The sequence below is a fragment of the Trachurus japonicus genome, chromosome 3 (assembly GCF_045865225.1).
Source record: "Trachurus japonicus isolate A0001 chromosome 3, Traja_1.0".
NCBI lineage: Eukaryota > Metazoa > Chordata > Actinopteri > Carangiformes > Carangidae > Trachurus > Trachurus japonicus.
Window position 1 is genome coordinate 16,530,887 of NC_140909.1, and position 26,358 is coordinate 16,557,244.

At 40.4% G+C, this 26,358-nt stretch overlaps 1 protein-coding gene across 1 annotated transcript in view; it reads left to right on the plus strand.

Moving 5' to 3' along the window:
* mdga1 (MAM domain containing glycosylphosphatidylinositol anchor 1) overlaps positions 1–26,358 on the plus strand; it is a 188,477-nt gene that overhangs the window by 159,170 nt on the left and 2,949 nt on the right. The window contains exons 12-17 of the mRNA XM_085764141.1: positions 2,668–2,848; positions 2,995–3,018; positions 5,158–5,310; positions 5,460–5,621; positions 11,910–12,040; positions 22,492–22,609. Of these exons, the coding sequence (XP_085620267.1) occupies positions 2,668–2,848; positions 2,995–3,018; positions 5,158–5,310; positions 5,460–5,621; positions 11,910–12,040; positions 22,492–22,609 (769 nt within the window). The remainder of the gene's footprint in view (positions 1–2,667; positions 2,849–2,994; positions 3,019–5,157; positions 5,311–5,459; positions 5,622–11,909; positions 12,041–22,491; positions 22,610–26,358) is intronic.

Here is a 26,358-nt window from a genome sequence, read left to right on the forward strand (position 1 = left end):
ATCAATCAATCAATCAATCAATCAATCAATCAATCAATCAATCAATCAATCAATCAATCAATCAATCAATCAACTAATTAATTCAATCAATTTATTACTTCTTCAGAAGGTCCTGTTGGCACTAATATCAGGACCTTGGACAAATAAAATTTCAGCAAGACACATTAGTGGCTGAGAAATCAAACCCTGTGACCTTTCTTTGACATGAAGGTCTCTTAAACCAACCACCAACCACCGTTGCTGCCTTTTCATTAAAAGAGGCAGTGTGCTTTTGTACATCATCCTGCTACTATGTCCCTTTTTAAAATTATTTTCAGAAAGCACACTACTCATCAGAGCTGTAGCCTAAGGAGTACAATTATAGATAAACCTAAAAAATCACACAACTACAGTGAAAACAAACAAGAGTTCAGTGTGCAAAGGCATGATATTTCACGTCAAACAGTGTCGTTAAAGAAAAGTTAGAGCGGAGGTGAGTTAGAGGAGAGAACATTATCCAGTGGGGGAAAGAGAGGTTTATGTTTAGAAACAGATTATTTAGTCTGCATTGAAGATACCTGCCATAAAAGGTTGGATGTTCCATGACTGGCAAGAGAGGGTGAAAAGTTGGAGCAACTGAAATGGAAACAGCCAGACTGGCACAGAGAAAAGGGGTTTTAACAGTCATTAGTGGCATAGTGCCTGGTGAAGAAGGAAGGATTCGAATCCAAGTATGTTACAGAGGACAAACTTTCAGGGATCGGGCTGTGGCTGCCATGTGGGGCTCGCACAATAATTGGAGACATACCAAATTCTTGGCAGCCTTAGCTGGAGTCCCGGTGGTCTTGTCAATAGAAATGATCAGCTCAGTCTAGCTGAGTTTGAATATGTGGTAGTGAGTAGACCTCCAATGGGAATAGCACACCTCAATTTGGGTGTCAGAGGATATAGGAGGAAAAGCAGATTTCAATGTGGCAATGTCGGTACTGTAGCAATTATAAGGGAAGTTATAATAATAATAATAATAATAATAATAATAATAATAATAATAATAATAATAATAATAATAAAGTTTATTTATATAGCACCTTACAACATCGGACAGATGATCAAAGTGCTTTACAGAAAAGAAATAACATTTCAGGTGACAAATGGCATGGAAAAAACAAAACAAGAAAACACAACAATAAAATACATATCAAAAGGTAAAAGTTAATCAATATTAAAAGCCAGTTTAAACAAATGAGTTTTAAGACGTGCTTTAAAAAGTTATGGGATGCATCAGTGCCTATGTCTGCTTTCCTAAACTGTTACCTTTTAGATTGGAAGAGCTGAGTAGAAGCAAAGGAGCAATGTCTTTTTCTGTTTAAAAAAAAAAATATATATATTATTTTATTTTATTTTTTATTTTTTTTTGCTCTTTTGTTCCTAGAATCTTTGCTATGACTTAAAAAAAACAAACATGTAACTGAATAAAACAACCTAGGATATACATTAAATCATTTCAATTGTTCCAAAGTGGGGGAAATGGGTCTGTCTGGATATTATTTGCCTGTTGTACATCGATTACTTACTATGTAGCAGTTCTGTGCTGTAGACATTCATCATCATACACACACATGGGTGCCCAATGCATAAACATATACTGGACATCAACCACAATATACACATACAGTACACACCTCTGCTACATGCATAAACTGATAATGGCATGCTGTGGGTGTACTAAGGTGTTACGGTGGAGTGGCTGACCTAATGCATTAGATTGAGCTCACTGTCGGGTCTTTAAGTAGCTGGGATCAGAGGCAGATACACAGCTAATGGATCCCTCTCTCCGTGGGTGGAATAGCACAGCAATGGCTCTATTTAAAGTGGTGTGAATAAAAGAAAAGAAAAAATGTAAGTTAGCTTTAAAAGAAAAGAACTGGACTGCATTAATATTGTAACCATTTTTATTTTTCACTCTAATATTCGATATCCCAATTTATTTCAGTTTGGTAAATCTTGGTAGGGGATGATAGCTCATTACTGAGATCAACCTATATAACTTTGCAAAGCATTTATGGGTAAAATGTCTTAACAAGTTGTTCTTTCAACAGCCAGTTTACTTTGTCCTGGACAAAAGATGAAAGATTAAAAACTTCAATACCTTTTGTATATGTACAGTCAAGTACAAGTTCTGATGTGCTTTGTTTGGCTACAGGCCCAGAATGAGTTATATACTGTGTATGCCTACACCTAATTTTACTGACCAATAAATAAATGGAAATCATGAAAAAACATAAACAGATATGGAAAAGTGAAATAATATGGTGGTACAGTAACCAATTGTCAAATGATTACTACTTCTATATACAATACAAAATACCTGTAAAATATTGATCACACATAATGCTTTAATCACATTTGAGCAAATTATATTTCTTCTAGGAAAAATAAGATATGAACAGAGTGTGGACTTTTTTTTGTGATTGCTGGACATATTATGTGATGTGTTATGCTGTAAGAATAATGAATATTGCATGTCCAGGTGAGACATGAGTTTCCCATGTCTTGAATGACTTCTAATGGGCATGTTTGTGCATAATCATGTTTACATTTCTGCATCTTACGTGTATCTGTGTGTTTGTCTGTGTGTGTGTGTGTGTGTGTGTGTCTGTGTGTGTGTGTTTACCTGTACCAATCTAGAACAAGCAGAACCTGCTTTCAAAGCAGATAGGCCTCAAGGGGAATGAGCCAGAGAAGGGTGTGCTGCTATCCCACACCATATCAGATCTGAGAATCCCTCTGTCCTATGAGGTCCGACTTGCCCCCATCACCGCCTATAAGACTGGGGACTACATCAGTCGAATCATCCAGTACTCAGAACGTAAGGCACATCTAAAGCCATTTTTATCAAGCATACTCTATATCTATAAGTCATTCTGTTTCATATACATTTAAGAACTGTGGACAAAACTGCTGGGTGGTACACACCCCTGAATGGTAATCAATATTATTATAATTTTCTTACAGCCTACACCTACACAAGGCCTTCAGGTGAGACTTAATTACCTCTGCTCTTCCACATTTCACAATCTTCAGCTTGTTGTTGTGACCTGATTGATGACAGGGTGGTGAAGTTAGGAAGGCACGTTGAATTTTGATGAAAGCTAATTTAGCTTGTATGCTGCAAGCGATGTCAGCACAAGTTTGTCAAGGCGAAGTTTGCCACAGCCCAGCCTTGGCCTTTATTAAATCTTGTTGCTAGGGAGGAGAGAAGGGTAACAGTAAGATGTGAGAAAGCAACTGATCGCTGGAAGCAGATCCATGACATTTTAAATGTCATGAAAGTGTGGTCGTGATCGGAGGACACGAGACTGGTTATGCTGATGTGATTGAGAGGCCGTGAAGACATCTTATATAGGCTTGTAACTTGAAACTCCCTTGATGAAGCTGCATTATGTTATGTATGTGTCTCATCTTAAATTTGTGTCTCCTTTTCCACTCTGTCAGCCCCATCTCTCTCCATCTCGCCCTTGTGCACTAACTCCTGCTCTTCCCTCGCCTCTCATCCTCTCTTTTGCCATCCCTCTCTCTTTCTCAGTCAATTGCATCTTGTCTATTTTCCTCATTAAGAGACACACAGCATTTTTCTGGCAGGAGTGGCAGTTGGCTCCGCCAGGGTGAGGCAATTAAAACAACAGCAGATTGGAACAGACTGCGAGAACAACAGTACAAATTGAAAGGAGCGCATGTACTGGAGCAGGGTGTGAATAGTAATGGATTAGCTCCCTGAAACAAAAGAAGCACACACAAGCCATTCTCATGGGGAGCATGAGCCATATGCATCTGCAGCGGACTGTGTGTCCAGGGAAGCTTTTCCTGACTCTGTCAGCTTGGATGGCTTTAGATAGTTATACTGATTCGCTTCAATTTTCATTTCTTCAGTGAGTGTGTGATAATGCCAGCGGAGCCCTGCAGATGGGTTAATGAAGGTGACAACACCACAGAGACATGACCCTCTGTCTGTCTTAATAAGCGATGTCAGCATCAAGGAGAGTAGCAAATCACTCACTAGTCTTCCTCAAAACATGTTTTGTGTTTGTTTGTGTGTAAAGTGTGTCCTTCATTGCATTTTAAGCAATATCAAAAAAGAATGAAAAGATGCAAAAATCCAAAAAAGATTATTGATCAAGTGAAGACACATCTGAGCTTCCCCCAAATACTGTATGTGTTGGGAGAAGTCTGCATCTTATTCAAAAAGCCACTTGAATCACTCAGATAGGAAAAGGTAGATCCATGCTTCTGAATTCACTGCATGAACAACACACTCCCTCCCAAACTGTACAGATGACTCTCTGTGCTGCCTGGTACTCCAAAGAGGCTCATACATTCCCAGATTAATGAGGAAAAATGTTTTCCACAATGATCCATACATTGAAATCATTAGACTTCATCTGTTTGACCTTGCATTTGAAATTCTGATATTATTTTTATTGGTAGTAGTTGCATGTTTCCTTCTGCTTGAAAATCACCAAGAAGCTCTTCACCCATACAGTATCAAGTGGTTGGTGTTCCTATTATCGTGCCACATCATTTATCATTGATTGTTGCATCGGTGGATACTTGGTGTTTTGCAAATTGACGATGTAACAGACGTTTCATTTGAATCACTTCAATAGTGTAAAACATGGTTCAGTGGGTCAACAGTCCTCCTCATTATTGTTGTGCTGTTCTTTTTCTCTTTCATACTGTAACTACATGCCTTGTTTTGTCAGAAATGTGTGTGAATCAGTAGAGATTTATTTAAAAATTATGTTTTTTAATCTTATTTTTCTTTTTGAAATAGCCTGGCACAGTAATAGTTGCCTCTGGAATTTTCTGCACGTAGGAGTTATACATTAGAATACATAATATGTGGAATCCACTTTAAGTTTCACATTATATACCCTGCCTCCTACAATGCCCCTATCATTTAGTCAGTAATTGCCTGGCTGTCTGATCTTCACATTCAAACTGCATAGGTTACTATACAGCTGCTGTACATAGTGCCATTAATTTTCTTAGGAGGATTGGGCAGGAAAAAAAAAAACATTAGGTTATGTCACCTGCAGTTTGTCATCTACCTGTCACATCACTGATCAAACGTGTTTTTCTCCCTTATTTTTTCCTCCACCCCATATACACACATCCCAGACCACGTGTGTGGTTTTGAAGATGAGCGGATCTGTGGTTTCTCTCAAGACCGAAGTGACGTCTTTGACTGGACGAGACAGAATCACCTGACGCAGAATCCGAAGCGATCAGCCAATACCGGCCCAGAGACTGACCGCAGTGGAACCAAGGAGGGTGAGGAGCCATTTTATATGTAGCGGCAGAGACTGGTCTTTATGCCGTGTAACGTCAGTAATCAGAGGCATAAATAGACTCATGATAACATTTAGTTCTGTGTTGTATTCAAAACTGTGGACAATAGAGTGTTGTTGTGTTGGTCACAGGTTACTACATGTACATCGAAGCATCGCGGCCGCGTGTTCAGGGAGACAAGGCTCGGCTGCTGTCTCCACTTTTTAATGTGTCCTCCATCAGAGGCCCCAAGGGCTCTGGCAGGGTACCATATTGTGTCTCCTTCTACTACCACATGAAGGGCAAACACATCGGTGAGTAACAGACAAGAGAATAATGCTCATAAATACAAACATGGACATTATCTTCCACCACATAAAATCATCCACAGAAACAGAATGGGACACACGGACATACACTGGAGAATATGCTGACACATACTGCTATCTGGGTTTTCATATCACCGGGCTTCTGTCAAAATCTGAACTCTGTGCTTGACCCTTGCTTGTAGAGCTTGTCAGAGACAACATTGTACAGTAGGTGCTTGTGTATGTGCGTGTGGAAGGGAGAGAGGGGAGGGGAGGGGAGCAGGTGGTGAGTGGGGTTTTAGAAAAGTTCTGTTTGTATATTTCTGTGTGTGTGTGTGTGTGTGTGTGTGTGTGTGTGTGTGTGTGTGTGCCCAGTTGCATGTGGATGGAGGGGGCAGTGGGTGTGTGATTTATGGCAGTGGCAAGACACAATCAGTCATTTGGGGGAGCTGTTCATCATAATATGCTCTGTCACACCACAAGAATGCATACATCTTGTAGCCTACACACCTGCACACACACACACACACACACACACACACACACACACACACACACACACACACACACACACACACACACACACACACACACAGATTTTCTCCAAAAAACATATGGTTAAGCTTTCAAACACATGAAGGCACCATCACGTTTATTCACCAACACAAGACAATGATTTATGTGCACATCGCCCAAACATACAGGCCTCACTCCGACATTCATTTCCCTTCTGACCTCCCCCTTCACCTAATTGTATAGAAAGGCACAATATTTGTGTGCGTGTGTGGGTGTACTCATTATGTAATTATTCTGTACAGTAGCTGTATAAGTGAGAGCGAGATATCAGGAGGTCCTGATATAGAGTCACTCAATCACTACAAGTTTGCTTTTCTCACATATTACACTACCTGCACATCCTCCCCACAGTCGATTGCAGCAGATTAGAGAGTGATGTGCCTCATCTATATTCTGTGATAGATCAAACACAAAAAGTCAAACACAACCATCTCACCTGCAGGCAGGCAGGGACAATATACTGTGAGCCTATTTGCATAGAAAGATTTGTACATGTTTCAGATTTCTTACAGATTTCAGATTTATTACATGGAACCCTATGCAGAACTTGTCTCTTTCCATTTAATAACTGGAAATACAACATACAGTATGTAGCTGATGAATGCTGAATATGTATTCTCTATCACAATTTTTGATGGTGATAATGAAAAAAAAGATGTGCAGCTGTATCCTTTAAGGATTAAGACCTAACTCTGTCACTTTTTAGCCACTTTCAGCTAACTGTCTTGGTTATTTGAACCCAGCAAATGAGCTAAAAAATGGAGTCACTGCCTACCCTGTAGAAAACACTCAGATGCTGTTAAACACAAGCACCTAGTTGCTACTCAAAGGGTTGTTGACACAGCAACATTTTCAACATTTATTTTTACAGAGTATCAGACTGTTTTTGATTTAGTTAACTATTTTTTTGTCTCTATGTCCCCTAGTGGTGAAACATCACCACTATTTTAATAGAATATTAATTTCCTTCTTTTCTTTTTTTTAATGGTTCAGTACAGTGAGTTTATTGTCAATCTTTATCATGATTTCATACACATTTCTACATATTTCTGAATTACCACAACAAATACCTCATCACTTACTTTAGCATGTGTTGTGCAATTTCTCCTAAGGCTTTAGGGGTATTTCACAGCAAAGCAATTAGACAAGACAATGCCACATCAGTCACACAGTGCTTGCTTACAATTAGCACAATCTGTTACCAGTTACGCCCAGCTCTACGACAAGCTTTCCTTCAATTTACGCTGTACTTCTGACAGTGTCATCCAATCTGTTGTTGCCTTAATTGCCTTACCTTGGCGAAGCTCACGCTCATGCCAGGAAGACACAGTTTGACTCTTAATGACAGAAAGAGACCGAATGAGGAAAAGACAGCGGGAGGAGGGTCAGTGAGATAAGATGAGATGAGATGAGAAGAGACAGGAGGATAGAATAAGGGTCGGCCAGCCTTGGAAGAAAGAGAGGGTTGATGAAGAGCGTGAGAGCAAAGAGGATGGTATATGACAAAACAGAAGGACTGAGACAAAGGAATGGGTCAAGAAGTATGAAGAGACATAGAAGTGAAAGAAAAAGAATAAAAGCTGGAGCAGACAGCTGGTGGAGAGTCTATCAACCTGGGAATGTTCGTAGCGATTGAGAGGATGCAAGAGGCCGGGCTTTTGGCTGAAGTACTGTTTTAATCAAACTTCACGGGTTTTAATCTCCTTGACTGTGTAGTGTTAAAGTGCTGTAAAGTGTAAAACATGTTGTATATGTTGAAAGCATTTAAGCACTTTGACACAGTGCAATTTTTAGAAATATAAGATACAGTATTACCCCTCTCTGACCCACATATACAGTACTGTGTTACAGTTGTTTTATAACCCTGATGTTACCTGAATAGAAAACAGGGGAAAATACCTTGTGTAGGATTTAGCAGACTAAGGAACGAAAGCACGATACCCTTCGACTAGTTTGGATTTTAGCGTTGCACTCGGCCAGCACAGCAAATAAAGACCTCCCTGCTTTGTTCACCTTAATGTGTTTCTCTTTGGGCTAGCTGGCAGCAACCATAAACAACATTTAATTAGTTTTGTTTGGCACTGGGTTGTACTTTAGACTGGCTCAGGTTTGCAGAGTGCCACTGGCAAGCCTACTTGGAATCATTGGTTTATTTTCTCTTCAGTGTGATGGAAGAGTTGTAGGTTATTTAAATGTTGTAGTCCTTGTGTGTTATTCTAGATAACACTTTTATTAAAAGACAAGCTTTAAACAAGCCCTCTGTATGAATGTTTACAAGTCTGTGTGGCACGAGAGGGGTGGCTGTTAGTGTTAGTAGCATCTGACATAATACATTATGTTATCTCAAGTGTTATCTTTAGTTTCTGCATTTTTAATTTAGATTCTCATTTTGAAGAAAACATTATGATTACTTTGTTGCCTCAGACGCTTTGATTAAATCCAATCTACCTACCATATGCCTCTCATGCCCTTGAAATGACTGAATATTCAGAAGTTTGAATAGCATGCTTTGGCTTATTAGGACATGAAACCTTTTTAGACAGATATGAAGGACAGGGTGATAGGAGAACCAATTATCAAAAGAAAAACAGTCCGATTCATTTGAGTTCAATTATAAAACGGAAAGGTGAAATCCGGCAGTCTGATTGGTTGTTGGTGGTTGCTGTGATATAATGAGCGTATGCCACAGCTACTATTCTAAAAGCAAGTATGAATGGAAGTTTGTTGTCATTTATCCATGACAACGAACTTTACAGTTGGTAGAAAAAGGTTTTTTTCGTTTTTTTTGGTAGCAAAAGGTAGCCGGTGTTTTGACAACGTTAACAAATAGTTGAATTTATGTGTTCACGGTTAACTTTCACCATTAGATAATATGTATTTCTTAATAAAAACTACATGAATTGTGTACTCCTCTTTAATACTGCCATTATTGGTAACCGTTTTATAAAAGCAATAGGCCTACATCACTTCAGTCTGTGATACACGCTAAGGGGGTTTTGTCCCTCCGCTTTGCGTTAGGTCGAAGGACACCCCTTAGCTGTGGTATAATGAGCTTATACCATGGCCTGTTGTGATGTATTGCTTAAGTACAGCATTGTGTGTGTGTGTATTTCTGTCCGTGTGTTGTAATATACCTCTGCTGTCTCCTCCACTCACGATTCTGCAGACAAGTAGCCTTGATAGAGCTGTGCCTTCTCCTCTGCCTCTCTGACACTCTTACCAACACACTCTGCTTTACCTCAGTCCAATCAATGGACTGCTTATCAGAGTCCTCTTTGCTCTTCCCTCTGTCAGGTGTGTGTGTGTGTGCATGTGTGTGGGCGATGATGGGGAGGGTACATCAGGGAGAGGCGGAGAGAGAGACAGAACGTGTGGTAAGTGAAAAAGGAGACAATGAGGCTTAGATATGTGGAGGTAGAATAAGAGAGTGGGCTGAGCAGGTGAAAGTTGGCCATACCAGAATTAGCTCGTGTTTCTTTCCATTATATAACAGTGCCACTCTTGTCCTTTCAAATTAATGTGTTGAGCAGTTCCAGGCAAGTCTCTGTGTGTCTTTAACAGTTCTTATACCAGTACATTACAGTATTTTAGCACGAACATCCTGCTGTTTTTGCATATAACATGATCCAAAGTGTAGATAAGCATGCAAAGTAGCTCTGCTGTTAAAGCAATAGTTTGACATTTTGGAGAAAATATGCTTCTTCACTTTCTTCCAGAGAATTAGATGAGAAGGTCACTACCACTGTCACAGGCAGAACAGAATATCCTTGGTGTTTCAGCTTTGTGATCCCATTAGAAAAAGCTGAGGATTCAGTTACTTCAGTTACCTACCTACGGTACCTGTTACAATCAATATGTGAGTGTGATTTCTTCAAGTTGAAGTCCATTGACCTCTGAGGACGACTGCAGACAACACTGTCTCTAGTCCTTATGCTAAGCTATCTGGCGTTTTGGATTGATGCCTTCATATCAAACAGGCATCAATCCTCTTATTACATGCTGTGTTAAAAATATTCCTTTAAGATTTCATAGGCCCTCCAATTAAGAGTAGCATACAATCCATCTATTTAGCTTCTGTCATGTTTGATTAACTGAGTGTTTGCGCCAGGCTAATTGAAAGTGTGTTTATTATCAGAGTTCAGAGTGATGTCTGGAATAGCAGTTTGCTTTCCATTGCGTCTGTCACACACGCACGCACACACACACAAATTGAAAACATCTCACCTAACTTCTCCTATTTACCTACCACTACACCTCCTTAGTCATACTTCTCATGTAACAGAGCAGGAAGTTAATTACCACCAAGCTGCTGCTTCAAGGTTTGAGTGTCATTGCCTCAGTCAATGATATGCATGCATGCAGCCTAATGATAAACATTTGTGCTTAAGCCCAAGCATAAATCTACGAGTCCGCACGTGCCCACACACATATACATACGGTTTATGTAGCATTTGTATAACACAGAGATACCATGACCCCTGCCTGTGTATTTGTTTAAGAGACTGGTGGTTGGTTAATGTTCCAATTAGGAGCTGGCTGGGGATCATTAGGAAGATGAACGACTCTCTCACACCTTAGAGACCTGAGAGAGAGACAGAGAGACTACTTGGATCACGTCTGCTTGGCCCAAATGGTGTCATTCTCTAGTCTTTTTTCAGTCTCCCAGACAACTGATTTTTGTCTCGACAGTCATTGCTTTTTAAAATTTAAACGTTATATGGCAGTGAGTAGGCCTATAGCCTGGGGTATTAAACAAAACATATTAATTATCGAAGGCCATTTAATTAAAAAATCTTTTCTCACTATCTACCCTCCACCATTATTTCTGTATAAAGGTAATGTGAAGTACTGTATGGTGCTCAACAATGGTCTAACAGTGTCTTCTCTCTCTTAGAGTTCGATCCTATAGGTTTCGTAGATAAAATCCTCTCTGTATAGAATTTTATACTGACAGCTAGATAGCAGTTAGATCTTTGCCAGAGTGGGTCAGAGCAGAGGGTGTGACTTGTAAATTGCTGCTGGCCTTTACAACATGGAGCAGCTCCACTGGGATACAGGTGATGGTTGCAGTTCATTACCTTCTGTCTCTCTTGTGACTATAAACGATTAATTACAACTTCTGTACATACAGGTGCTATCATTGGGTGGCCACATGTCTGACTGTGGTTAGTAAACAGGTTGATACACATTATAATTGTTTCACTAATTGCATTAAGGACTGGGGCATCTCATCTGATTACACAGTCAAATCACAGTATATTCATTGTTTGACTGAGTATGTGTGCGTGAGTTAATACGTTGTCTACTGTGTTTGTTCAGTCTTTCAATATGTGCTCTATCCTGGTCATTGGTGGAGATAATTTTGAGTGGCTTATTATGTTTGAAATGTTTAGCCTGTATATTTCACAAAATTATAAGCTCTGTTCCAATTTTACCATAGCTCATTGACAGTTTCTCTTTTTTCTTTTCTTTTTTTTTTTGAGGGGGGTGGCGGGGTTATGCCTTTCATGGATTATACGGTTGAGAGAGACAGGAAATGGGGAGGCAGAGACAGGGGGAATGACATGCAGCAATGGGCCGCCCAATGCTGGATTCGAACCGGGGCTGACTGCAGTGAGGAGTAGCCCACTCAACCCACTGCGCCCACATAGACAGTTTCTAATAATCTGTGTACTGTTTGTGTGGATGTGTGTGCTGATGTGTGCATACTTTTCACAGGCACTCTGAATGTGCTTCTGAGGGTGAGAAGCATTGCCTCTGTGGACTCTGTGGTATGGACGAAGTCTGGTCATCAAGGCCCGGACTGGAAGAGAGCGTTCTTCGACATCAGTCCCAGTGGACCCTTTCAGGTAAGGCCTTGGTGATTACTTTTCTTTTTTCATCCCAACACAGACAATTACTAAAGCAACAAAGGCTTGAGCGTCAATGCTTGAACAAGCAGTATAGTGTTTAAGGAGAATGTTTGTCTCGTTAGAAAAACAAATGAACAATAGATAAGTGGATACAACTGAAGAGCTTGTGCTTCTCTGAGAAAGTAGTAAAGCTCCCTCAGGTCCTGCAGACTCACTCTCAGCAGCTGAGATGTGTTGCATTGCATGCAGTGGCAGAACTGTTGAGGGTAATTGTAGAGTGCTCTGTACTGTTTTGCTTGATGTTGAAAGAACTCAGCCTCTGAATTGCCTCCAGTGCTTGCTTTGCTTCTTGAGAGTTAATTTCCACCACGTGCTGACACCATTGTCAGGTCTGCTTTGGCTTCCTCTAAGAAGATGGCAACAGGAAAACAAAACAAAGAATTATACTGTATGCTTTTATGCTATTCCTTTTTTTCCCCTGTCAACTCTTAGACGTTTCCTCTACTGCTCCTATTTCCTCTCTACTGTGTCTTCCCCTAAGAGGAAGGCCTCGGTTGCAGCCTAGAACAGGGGACATTTTATACTCTAGTGGCTGCTAGGAATCATGGGAATTCCACAAAGAATTGGGATCGGAACTCTGCTTGGAATCCAATGAATTTTTCAGAGGAAATTCACCATAGTGGCTTTTGAATTTCTGAAGAATCAGAGAACACCAGTGAATTTAGATATGAGCTCCCAGCATTAAAACCTCACATGGTCATGTCAGAGGTAACACCTCCATGGCGGAGACAAAGGTTTTAGTAGCAATTAAGCAGAAAGAGTAGAGAGTGATCTCAGGCTCCCTGTTGGTGAGCACCTGCCCTGATAGTGCAGCTGCTAGTACATGGGAAACAGAAACTGACCACAGTTTTAGAATGTAAATAGTGAGAGCATTTGCCCACTGGAATCAATATATCATACATTTATTCACAGATTCGCGTAAAAAGTGGTACTAATGAAGGCAATGAAAAATATGATGTACATAAATTAACCCCAAGCTTTTATATGAGAGACTGGGGTGCATTTTTCATTTATTAATAAATGCTCATGCTGCAGTTGTAGCACTGAGGGAAGTTATTGATAAATGAGGAGCCTTTGAGTGAACATCCAGCTTATTTTCTGCTGAATGTCAGCACCGAGCCTATCCACACCGTAACCAGAGGATTATTCGCTTCATCAAGAATATGCTGATCTCAGGGTGGAGAACAAGCTTTCACACAGATCCAAACAGCATACATATGTATCAACGCACTCCCATTACCTCTGAATAAAGATAAGTAAATAACATGTGTATTTAATTTTGCACCACGTAAATACATTGGTATCAACGGCCACACCAATTCTATTTCACCTGGATTAGGAATTGATGAGAGATCACTATGCTGTTTCTCAGTCAGCATTCAAAACCCTTCAGAATATCATTGATAAAAATGTATCCATGTTGCATTACATACTGTGAGCATGACTTGTTACTGCACCACCTGAACATTACAGAGAAGAACAGTCCCAATCATTTAGATCATCAAGATTAAGAAATTACTGTTATTCAAGAGTCTTGGTTTGTTTACCAGTGGTTGTTTTCATGTATGAAATGTTGTTATTTGAACCGTAGTGTTTCAGTACTTACACTTTCCCATGAGGCAACAGTGACTCCATTAAATATGGGGTTTCTTGCAATGAGGGCAACAAAGAGGAGCCAAAACCTCAGTGTGTTGTGTGTAGCGAAATGCTGGCTCATGAAAGCATGAAGTCATCAAAAAATAATACACCTCTAATTCAAGATAAGTAATTAGGTTTTCAGCGCTAGTTGCACTTTTGTTGATTTTTTTTAACAGTGCAGGAAAGTATTAATACTATACTGCACTATTTTTGTGAGATATTGGTCCATGGATCTTGGTTGTGGAGTAAGAAAAAGAGAAAGTGAACCAGTGGAAAACCACTGAACTTAAGGAGACACCTGGCTAACACCTTGGCCAGTTCTCAGCCTGTCCTATGATTTGCTTTTTTCCTGCAAATGTATCTTCCATTAAAATTGACTGAACTCATGTACTCCTATATAACTAATCACTTTATCAGAAACAGATCAACATGAGCAGCTTGAGATTCCACAGCAAATTTGCAAAACAGTGCTCCATACTGAACATATGAAGTTGATTCATTGTCCTCGTGTAGAGGCCAGTGATGAGCACAACACCCACAAATATTGAGATATCTACATCCCGTCTGGTGGCTGACTGGTATGAGTGATAGGAGTCTAACTGACAAAGACTAAAAATGCCTTCAGTTTGGTGAGGAAACTAAAATGTCAAAACAATAAATATCAGAAACTAAATTATGAAGACAAAATGTGAATCTAATTTCATTTTATTTGACTGTCCGGCCCCCAAAGTGTCTGTCGAGAAACATCCTGGCCCTTCAACAAATATAGTTGGTGACCCCTGGTAGTATGGAGTTTACATTCAACAGAAGTTTTGAGTTTAAGAAAAACAACTTAACACATTCAGTAAATCGTAGAGGAAATAATCTTGGAGACATTGCACTCCTGTTGTGTGCCTGTGTTTGAGCACTGTCTGTTGACACATCATTGAGGTCCCATCGGCTCTTCGGTCGCTTCACTTGCAGTTAGCTCTTCCCTGCTGGGATGTGGCCGAGTAAACTAGATGACTCAGTCCTCATTTCTGACTGGACATGATGCTTCCTCTCTCTCACTCATTTTCCCAGCCTTTCTCACTCACTTGCGTGTCTATTTGTGAGTGTGTGTGTATCTGTGTCAGGAAGTTTATAACCGGGCAAAGGGAGAGTGCAAAAAAAAAAGATGATGGGTTTTTTTCTGCACGCATCAAACCTCCTGTGTGTTTCTCGATCTCTGTCTCTCTCTGTTTTTTTTTTCTTCTCTCCATGCCTCTTTCTCTCTGGCACAGTGCTGGGACAAGCCAACCAGTCAGGTCGATTTTTGCCCTGGTCCGTTTCACACCCTCCTGTTTCAAGGCTAATGACTACTGCCTTTAAAATCAACAGACTCAGGAAAGAGAGTCTTCAACCATTCAACTGTTTATACACTTACCGCCACACACCTGAACTGTCCATGTACTGTATCTCTTTGTGTTATCTTCACACATAAACAAAATTACATGCATAAACACTGTTAGATACAGGCACATGCACAGATAAAGAAGAACTCACACATACACACCAGTCTCCTATCCCCTGCAGCAATTAGCTATGACAGGTCAATTAACAGGGTTATTTATGAGCAGGGGATGCCTGCTAGTTGTGTTGTAATGATTCCAGATACTCTGTACGTGCATAGGGGAAATTGAATCCATGATGAATGTGGGCTGAAGGCTTTAGCTGCAAGCTGCATTTGCTCTTCATTAACTATTCCTCTGCAACACCACGTTTCTTTCAGCGTTAAGGAGAAAATTAAGTCTGAAACAGTGGGCATACAGTATGTTTTAGGGCTCCTCTGTGATCGTAGCTGTAAAGACTTAATTGTATTTGCAAAGTTTGAAGCTCTTTGTACGGCATATGTGGCTAATTTGGTTTCTTCTCATATAGTCAGTCGTCCTCATTGGCTCAGTAAACCTTGTTGCAGATTAAGCTAACATTAAGCTACTTTTAAAGTATCCCCTCAACTTTGGCACAAATACTTTACTTGGACTCAGGACATACTGATTCGATTTTGAAGGGCAAAGGTCAAGATTGTGGTGACTGCACAAGACATTGTTTTGAGACTTTTGAGAAGGTGAAATCTTTGTGTTATGTTTGTGGAAAAAATAGAAAAGTATGTAACTTAAACAGCATTTTTTCTCTTTGACCTCAAATTTACTGTTATGGACTTTTTTTTTTTCATTTGAGGAGGTGGGCCGGACCCTGCCTGTGGGTAATCTCAATGCGGCCTGTGGGCACACGTGAGAAATGTAAACAAGAAAGAATGAGATGTGAGCATCAGTAAAGCAGTAACACAATACCACCATTTGTATGTTAACTCAGGCAAAGGCAGGTGATGCTGGATGGATGAACAAGGAAGGTTGCATGCAAGAGAGGACTTGTCTCCCTGGCAACTGAAGGTTGCCTCATATATGACTAATCTTTCTCCTCTGTGTGTGGTCTTTTCACATATTTATACACATAGTGTGCTGTTTGCTCAGTGTGTAGTGTCTACATCACATAGGTTAGAGATGCAAGTGTGGCTTTGCAAAGTATGTCCATCACACTCACATTTTTCAATGTATCCATTTTTTGTACTTTTCTCTGATTCCTCCTGATGAGCCCCTGGAAATTTGTCAAACCTGTCAATAAAGTTTGCAGCCATGTTCCACTTAGGATCAGTTGTATTAGGTTATTAGAAGTTCTGTCTCTTAGTGCACATGTGCTAATCAATAAAATATTTTGCTGTAGTCTGGTTGGAGGGGTAAACTGTACCATGCTTTAATAATGCACAGTTAAAAAGCACTAAATACCGGTAGTTTATAACCTGAAGATATGGACTGTTAAGATATTTCAGTTATTCAGTGTGCTATCTGTTTAACACACACACACACACACACACACACACACACACACACACACGCACACTCACACTTACCCACAACACAAACCACTAGGTAACAAATAGGGTTGTTAAATAATGGAGAGCGCACACAGCCTTGATCCCAGCACCAGCCGGAGGAGCTATGCTGATAAACATACTTTGTTACTTTCTCTCACCTCCTGTCTCACATTTACTCCCCTCTTACTATTTTCTGCTATGTATCACACCCCTCCAAAGGACTGAAGAAGTGAAATATCAGAGCCAGTGGTGAAGACCATTTCTGTTTCCATACCTGTCTGTCTCTGTCAAAATGTCCTCTCTCAGCCCGTCCCTCCTGTTCTCTTTCAGCTATCACTGCCTTTCTGACCACCACCCTCTGTTGATCTTGTTGCTCCAGCTGCCCCATCTTTCCCCGGGTCTCATCTGTCTCTCATTCTCGCTGTCTCTCTAAGGGGGGCTGGTTTCTTTACAATCAATAATAATGATTGAGCTGCCTGCTGTTGACAATTACCTGCCACAATTGCTGTTGTTGTGTTCTTCAATTTAGCTTTTTTGTCGGAAAGAATTTGGAATTGTAAAGAGTAGCTCTATTCTAATTTGCCAACTTCCATGGCTCGTTGGATCTATGGCTACAGTAAGTAACATCCAAGATGGTTTCCTGATAGATCTGAAACTGTAACTTTTGGAAACACTGACAATACCATTTAGCTCTGCTTTAAAAAGAAATAATCTCTGTTCATACCAGCACAAATAAAAAATTATGTGACATGACTATCCACTGTACAGTGAAAATGTGCATGCCAGTGGAAACTAGAAACAAAAAGTCTACGCTTCATTTGGTCAAAATGGTCATGAAAAGTAAGAAAACACACTTATTTGACTGCTACTGGCAAAGACAACAAGGTCAACAACACTTGTAGATTGTTATTCATACAAAAAGGATCACATAATAAGAGTGTGATGGATCAGGAAAGGATACGTTTAACTGAAAAGACAGGAGGAGATTACAGGGGTGGGTTGCTGTCTGGTTGCTGCATTATAGCACAGCATTTGATGGAAAAATGTACCCCCCTTGGAAACTAAATAGTATCCAAACAGTGTCCATGTTATGCAGAGTCCAGTGCATGACTCATTGCATGAATCCTGCACAGTAGATTTTACAAGTGTTTAGGATTAGTCACAAGTGTTTTCTCGAAATTGTTTTGTCACAGGGAATTATTTATGCCTCTTTGAAATGGAAGAGGGGTATTTAATATTAGTCTGATGAGCTCATATTTAACCTTAATTTGAACTCATTCACATGAGACCGCTATTGCAGGTTAATCACTGGTCACAATCTCTCAGAGGGACTCTAGTCTGCAACTTCAGTGTGACACACATTTAAATCATACATTATGTACAATCACATTACGACAACATGAAGTTTAATGCATAATCCTGTGAGTGTTGCCCTTCATTTAAGATGGGACATTTGCAATAAACAAAGAGAAATGATCAAAATGAATTACTCCATTTTATACAATAAATGTTCTGCTTAAAATGCATGCACAACAATATTCAGCAGTTTGAGAAAGGGTGTCCTTTTAAGTTTCAGTCTCTGCTCGTCTCCAGGCGTCATGTGTCTCCTCCTTACTGTCAGTCTCTCTTGATTTTTTTCAGAGAAGTTGGGAGGTTTTGCTCATTTTGAATGGCAGTAATATCAGCATTCATTTCCCACTTCAATGACCTGTGTTCCCAAGTTGGGTGATGTGCAAACCCAGTGTAATTAAGGTCCAGGTATAATGTTGTGTAGAACAGCGTCTGTGCATGTTCCTTTGCTGTTTAATACTGACTCTGTTTCTCTCCATTTGAAGAAAGCATTAACCTGAATTCCCTGGAAAAATAAACAAAGACAGCATTGTTGTGCCAATTATCAATTGTCTCCTATCTCCCCTTTCTTGTGATTTTCAAATCAACTAAATTCTCGGGAGACTGGCATTCGAATTAGACGTTTTTTAGTTCCACAGACTGCGGGGTGACTGTATATTGACACTTGTTTGATTTCCGCTTCATGTTGAGAGTGTGTCCACAGAGAACACAAACCTTCCCGTCCTGTGCACAGCTCGCTGCGTAACACTGAAGGTCTTTGAGGTACTGCCACTCGGCTCAGCATTTCCCCGTCTTTGTGCTCTGTCCAACAAAAGTAATGATGTCTTTGAGAACAGCTATCCTTCCTGCCTCTCTAAAACAAGAGCTGTAGCCCAGCCAGTGGCTTGCATTAATACAAGGCTGTTATTGTAAACAGGGGTAGAGCCAACCGATAAGGAAGCTTTAGAATTTAAATTGTTTACTGCCTGCTGGCTATGATTACTAATGTGTATATTCAAGTTGTAAATTCCTGAAATGTGAACAACCTCTTTATGAGCTTTTCTGCTCTTGATCTGTGTTTATTGCATCCACAGGGAAACAGAAGTATTTTGTTAGAGCTGGCCGTTCACAGTGTCTTCGCTATTACATTGACAGTCAGTATCAGTGGTAATTTCTATTGTTATGAACCACCATCTGTCCCATTCATCTGTCAAGCCAATCACGTTCCATCTAAAAATTAAAATGATTACTGGCCCTGATTCTGGTTGTTCATTGAGACGATGAAATCAATGGAGTTGCAAAATGGAAAAGAAAAAAAAAAGAGGAGGTAACATGTTGTAGTGGATTATTTGTGTCCCTACACGCTCCTCTGTGGATTACCCAGAGGCCATCTGTGTTCCTCGCAGTGTTTGGTACCTGGGGGGCTTGTTGGAAACCAGGCCAACCCACATTTGCCTGCCTCACACTGCAGCAAGTCTCTTCTGCACTGGTATTTCAAAGCTGTCTCTGTATCCCCCCAACCCCCATCCTCTCTCTCTCTCTCTCTCTCTCTCTCTCTCTCTCTCTCTCTCTCTCTCTCTCTCTCTCTCTCTCCCTCTCTCACTTACTCACTCTCTCGCGGCTGTGTCCCCTCTGGTATGTGGACAGCACATCAATGGGAACATTAAAAGGTTACAAGGCTTGACAAAACGACACATTCACAACTCCAACCTGACACTTCACTGTACACCCTTTGATCCTACCGTCACACACACACACACACACACACACACACACACACACACACACACACACGCATAAGCTGTCTATCTCATTTTCACTTCCTTACACAGACTCGCACTACATGAACTGGGAATTGAGAGAATTTTTAAATGTAATTTTGAAAAAAGAAACTTTGAAGTCTACCTTTCCAAAACAGTATGATGGTTTTAAGTATTCAGTAAACGTCAAAGTTAAATATCAGATACAGTAGATATAACAGGAGCGTTTAGTGGCCTATGACCTGATTTTTCTATTTAAACCTCCACCTCTTAGCTGAAGGCATTTTAAATATTGCATCCTGTATACTTTTTTTTCATGAAAGTTGTATCTGACAAATCAATAATGAAAATCACACTTGAAAATCTTCAGTGACTGTGTATCAGACAACCTTGCCACTACCAAGGTTGAGAAACTGTTGCGATATCTTGTGTGTATACTTCAGCACAGTGTCCAGCAGTGATGTTTAAGTGTAAGGCAGTTGTTGGCACAGGCAGGTCACACTTCAGCTCGATCTGTCAGCAGTGAACATTAAGTGGAAAGGGCACAGGCCTATTTCCTTGAGCCTTTCCAGAAAGATAAACCCATGAAATCATTATTTCACCGTCCTCTGTTGCAGAGCGAGACATTTCATTGCTTTGCCGTGCCATTCTGTTCGATAATCTTTGATATGATTGTGTTGTTACGTAGCTTAAAGGAGATGGCTGTTTGCGTTGTTGTACTGAGTCAAGGCCAGTGTTTCTCCGTGCCTCCCTCTCCCAGTGATTTTTCTCATCATCTCTAATTATACAACAATCTGGTGTCTCGTGCTTGCAGGTGTAAAGAGGCTAGTGTGCAAGGCTCCAGTGTCACTGCAGGTGTGTTTGTGTGAATGTGTGTTTGTTGTTGATTATAAGGATAGTGTTGGGTGCTGGGCTGATTAGCGACACAGTAATGAGAGCGAGTATACAGTAATTCAAGGAACCAAGCACATAAATAAAAAAATAAAATAAAAAGGTAAACATGGGCACATAGTGAATAGCACCACTGGTGTTTATAATTTAGATGAGAATGGCCTTTTGACCAATAAGCCTCTTTCTTCTACTGTCCCTGAATTTCCTTCATGTCTTCCCTCTGCCTAAAAATCTAATAACCCTTTTGCAAAAATGAGCAAAAAAAACAACAAAACAAACATGTGCTGCTGTTGCATTTCTTTTCTTTCTCCCTCCACCACATCACCCAGTGAACTTCAAGGTTCCCAATTATTTTATTTATTCATTCAAAGAAGATTTCTCCCTCTGGGACTAAATTAGAGGAGGAAGTTGGAAAGAGGAGGTACTGCTCTTATGTTTCCCTCCTCTTTCTGAATGTAATTGAATTGGAGACGAGGAGAGAATGAGACACGGATAGAGAGACGGAGAGAAAAAAATATTTAAGCTACCTGTGGATGCATGTGTGCTACGGTAGTTAACGCTCACACTCTGCTTATTACTGGGATCAGTTGACCTATAGGCTAAGTGAATCAAGGTATGACATTTTAAACAGTTCTTAAGCAGGAGCACAGTAACTGAGCCAGAGTTGATGCAGATTTACAGAATTACCATTTCTCTCGAAGTTTCTTTATATTGAACTCTGTTTTTCACGATTACTCTGCTGAGGAGAAAAGGGATAAATTACTTCACATGCACACAGTCTGCTCCTGTGGGCTACTTGTCTATGGCAATAAATGGCTTATTGGTATCTGCCCCATGAATTTTTGTTTGATACTTCAAACTGACACATCTGTTAGGAGCTAACAGCCCAACAGTCACAGATTAAAACACGGGTAATGGAATTCCTCGGCAGTGAGAGATGGTTACTGTGGTGTTTGCTTGGCCATTCACCACCTTTCCTTAACTTAGACCAACAATGGGGTTGGGGCGAGCTTCTCTGCAGGTTAATTGAATCCACCCTGGCTATGGCTTGATATATTTACACATAAATTGATGGCAACCTTGTTCTGCCTCTTTCATAGGTTAAATACTCTCTCTGTAATACTCCACCACGGCACATCGTGATAACAGATGGAGTTTGTAAAGAGAGGCCACTCATGCATATTTACCATTTGATGTATGCACCTGCTCGCTCTCTTGTTAACCTGTATGTACACAGAAATGGTTTGCAGGTAGTTTTCCCACCAGCATCACCTGCTTATCTCTCTGCTCTGTCAGAGCAGCTTAAGGGTTAAGTGCCTTGCTCAAAAGCTAATTTGCAGTTGTAGTAGAAAATATTTGTGTGAATGATTACTGTAGGATTGAAAATTCTTCAGAAATGTTACACAGCAAGCACTGGGCTGACATATTTTAGATTAAACAATACAAAGCACCAATGTCTGCAGTTATACCCAATAACAACTACAGCAGTGAGAGTTTCTTTGTTGTTATTGTTGAGCAACAATGTTTTCTTGTTTGTTTTCCTTTTCCCTCCTGATATTCCAGACAGAATACACTTGGTTTTTGATTAGCTGGGTGCAATGGGCTTTTGGTGCCTTGGTACACCACAGTAATTAGGCTGTCAGTCAAAACCAGATGGCTGGTGGCTAAAATGGAGACGTCGTCTGGAAACTTTTCAGAACAATCTCTTGTTTGATTTTGTTGTTCCTGGTCCACAAATTATAATGGGATAAGGACACACTAATGCTTCTGTATCTGTCATACTGCAAGATTTGTGATAATGCTTTATCATAACATTTCGATATTGTCAGATATACTCACCCAGCATCCATCTCTGTCTTTGTCTCCTCCCCAAACAGATTGTGTTTGAAGGAATTCGAGGCCCGAGTTTCGAGGGGGATATTGCCATTGACGATGTGTCCATCACCATGGGGAAGTGCAAACAGGAGAACACTGTAGCCAGCGCAGGTAAGACAGGTAAGATAGACAATGAAATAAAAATATCCCTCTTTGACTGCAAATTGATGCAGCGTTAGACATCCAAATGGAGAGTCACACTTCATGTCACGCTCAGGTTCCCCCTCAGCCGGGCGTAAGTGGAGAGATGTGAGCACGCAAACACAAAGAATCACTTGTGATGGACTGTTTCCACTCCCTTCATTGTTTTTCTATGTTCAAAAGAATTTAATTAAGGAAGGCAATATTATTCTTAATGGTCTCAAAATGTTGATAGCTTTGTTGTTTTCAGCAAACATGACAGTAAGACGCTTTGCTAAGAAGCAGAAACAGAGCCGAATTAGACTGAGCTGAAATGAATTGATTTCAGCAGAAAATAAATTAATTGAGGGGTGGCAGAGAAGGAGATTTCAGAGGAACAAGAGAAAATGAATTAAAAGTCTTGTTATGTGTTTGGGAAGTGTAGTATTGTGGCTCAGAGAAAATTGTGTTGTCAGTGTGGGAGTTGTATGCAACTGGAAACCACTGGCAAACTGGAAGGCTCATCATCATTTCCTTTCTAAGCCTCCATCATTTCATTTACTTCACATTCCCCTTCATCTTGTCATCTTCTAACTCTCCACATGACAACCCCACTGCCTCCCTTACACCCACCTTCAGTGCGTCCTTTTACCTTCTGTTCTCTATTAGCAACAATTATCTATTTACTCTGCAAACTGCTCTTCATCCTTAAAAGCTTTTTATTTGCCCTTTAGAGAGAGAGAGAGGGAGGAAAGTGAGGAAGTGTGTGATTTGGAGAAAAAAAAGACCAGGAGTGAAATGTAATATGCAAGACAGCAATATCCACACAGTGAGAGACCCGACAGTGAGAGCTTTTTTCACCTCATAAACTGACCATGATTTCTAAAGTCAAACCCAGCTTTCAGTCCATGAAAAGACTACCAGATTACCACATTGTTAATTCTAAATACAGTTTGTGAGGGTCCACTTTTCCTTTATGATGAGCCAGACAGTTAAAACCGTGAGTTTCAGCACATGAGGGCATGCCTATGGAAGCATATGAGGGGAGGCTCAAACAGCCTGAGGGTTATGGGTATGTTGAAAAGACAAAAGACAGAGAAAAAGGTCAGAGAGTGACTGAAAGTAAGTGTGTGTGCTTGTGTGCAAGGGTGAGAAAGAGAAAGAGGGGGTTTATTGAAGGGGGAAAGAGATGGAGAGAAAGAGGGAGAGTGATATTGTATAAGAACCAAAAGAAGAAAGAGAATATGTGACTAAAATCTGCCTTAGGTAGAGAGCTGCCCTCTGCCAGCCAAGACGTGCACATACACAAATACACACACATATGCATATAAACGTCAGTAAATTGCCTTCATTGTGATCTCGCGCTCTCTCTCTAATGATACAGCTGGTTGACACCTTTGTTATTTCTCACTGCCATCACTCTTGAGAATGGAGACACTTTGAGACTGTGAGACTGACTGAGAATCAGATATATGGAACAACATGTGGGTAGATTACGTAACTGGTTGTTTAACAGTTAATTTGGTTTATAGTTTTGTTCATATAGTCAAACAAATCAAATGCAGCAGATGAGGGTCTAAGGATAGAGCTAATTCAAATAAGAAAAACTCCCAGAAACACTTACTCCTGGTAAAAAAGGAACAATCCTCAACAGAGCAGGGAACTTATTGCTGCAGGTTTGTGTAGCATGATGAGATTCTAAGGAGCTAGATGTGGTGAGAACCTGGTTTCGGTCTCATCAGAGCTATATGGAAACAACAAAAACATCCAAAGATGAAAATGGAATAATAATAACATAATAACAACCTGCTTTTACCTCCACAAAACCTGAAAATGAGAATGAATGTATTATGTGTATGAGTGTATATGTGCACGTGGATGTGTGCAGTCTCACACATATGTGCATGTAAAGACAGTGGCGGATGAAGTGAATAATGGATGAAGGTATAAACAGGAAGAAGGAAAGCTCTTCAGCTCTCTGAGTGCGCTTGCATTTGTGTCCTGCAGGTTTTGTACAGGCAGAGACGCACAGCACAGACAGATGGGTAATTATCAAGCAGGCAACTAAAGAGTCCTAGAAAAAAGAAACACAAATGCATCTGTCTCGAGTACAGATTATTGCCACTGTGGAATTGGTGAGGTAGAACGAGGATGAGACCAGGATTAAACTCATGTCGTGTTCGTTATGTATAATGAATTTAAAAAGAATGTGACTTAGAGGAACATGCAAAGTCAGTTAGAGCACACCTTCATCGACGCCCAATGCAAGACGCATGGGATATACTGTATGAGCAAGCTATTTTATACCAGGTTCATCTGAGTCCAAACCAAAGTTCTTGGGTAAGACAAGCTTCATACGAGTAGGTGCTTACCACTGCTGCCAGAAAAGTACAAAGCAGCACATGACAGCAATTGCAGGTTTGATCAGCAAACTATCATTGTGACTTTGTGTGTGTGTGTGTATGAGAGAGAGAGAAAGACTGAGAAAGACGGAAAGAAGGGGATTCAGGATGCATGTGAACCAGCATGCACCAATCAGAGCTTCCTGCTGCTTCCTACACCTCACATGGATGTGTAAGGACAGTGTGTGAACCTGGCAGCATCAAACACCTTATTCATAACACCTGTGTCTCTCATACACTGCATACAGAGCACCTGACATAGTACATACATGTGCCTCCACCTGGAAGCGTTTTCAATGGAGACCCAGTATAGTATATGTATGGACGTATACGCCTGCAAGGATGCACAAAAGCTCACAAATACACACATCTGACAACTGTAGTGTATGCCCTCTCACACACATGCACTCACAGTTACTTCAGGTTAACTGTGTGCACGCACAGGGGACTGTTATCCTGCGGTTCTCCACTAATGAAGGAAGATTGCCTGTGACACGTTTGGTGCAACTCCACCTACATAAATTCTCAGAGCTCCACTCGGCTCAGTTGAGTGTATTTGCAGGAGGAGAGAAGGTGGTGGAAGGTGAGTTTCTCTCTGCCTGTTCTACTCTTACATGAGTTATCTTTTCTCTTTATTGCTCTTCTGTATCACATTGCCCCCGCTTCATCATATCCAGTGAACTTTCCACATAGGTGAAGAAGTAATCCAGGATTGACATCACATGCACACAATAAGTGATGCGTATGTCTGTAATAGTAATCCATTATCTTTTTAATTCCAGTTTATCTCCATGACAGACAGATTTTTTTATGTATTATATAGAAACGGCTCCTTTACATGATGTGTGAGTGTCGAGAGGGGCGGGGCAAGAGCAGAAAGAGAAAGAGACAGACAGACAGACAGATGTAAAACGCCATGTTCCACTTCAATCTGTCACCTGCAAACTTTAGGAATGGATGTGTGTGTGAGAGGGAGTGTTCACGCATTTACGGATCAAAGCTTTATTATAAATATTGATTTACTGCCGGGAGGATGGACCCTTGATATGAAATCATATTGATCTTTGTAATAGAAAACCTACTTTTTATTTATAGTTTTCTGTCTTTGAGCGCCTTGCATGTGTAATTTGACACGTGTAAAAGAGCTATGCTGTATACATGTATAGGATGAGAATAGGTGTTGTGTGTACACAATAAAAATAAAAGAGTACCAATAAAGCATCTAGTCAATGCAGCTGTCAGGGCTCTGAACAATTAAATGACCACATAAAATATGTGTGTCTACTGGATTTTCTTACTGTGCAAAAACAATAACAAGCTGCAGATAAAACTAGAAAAACAACCCAT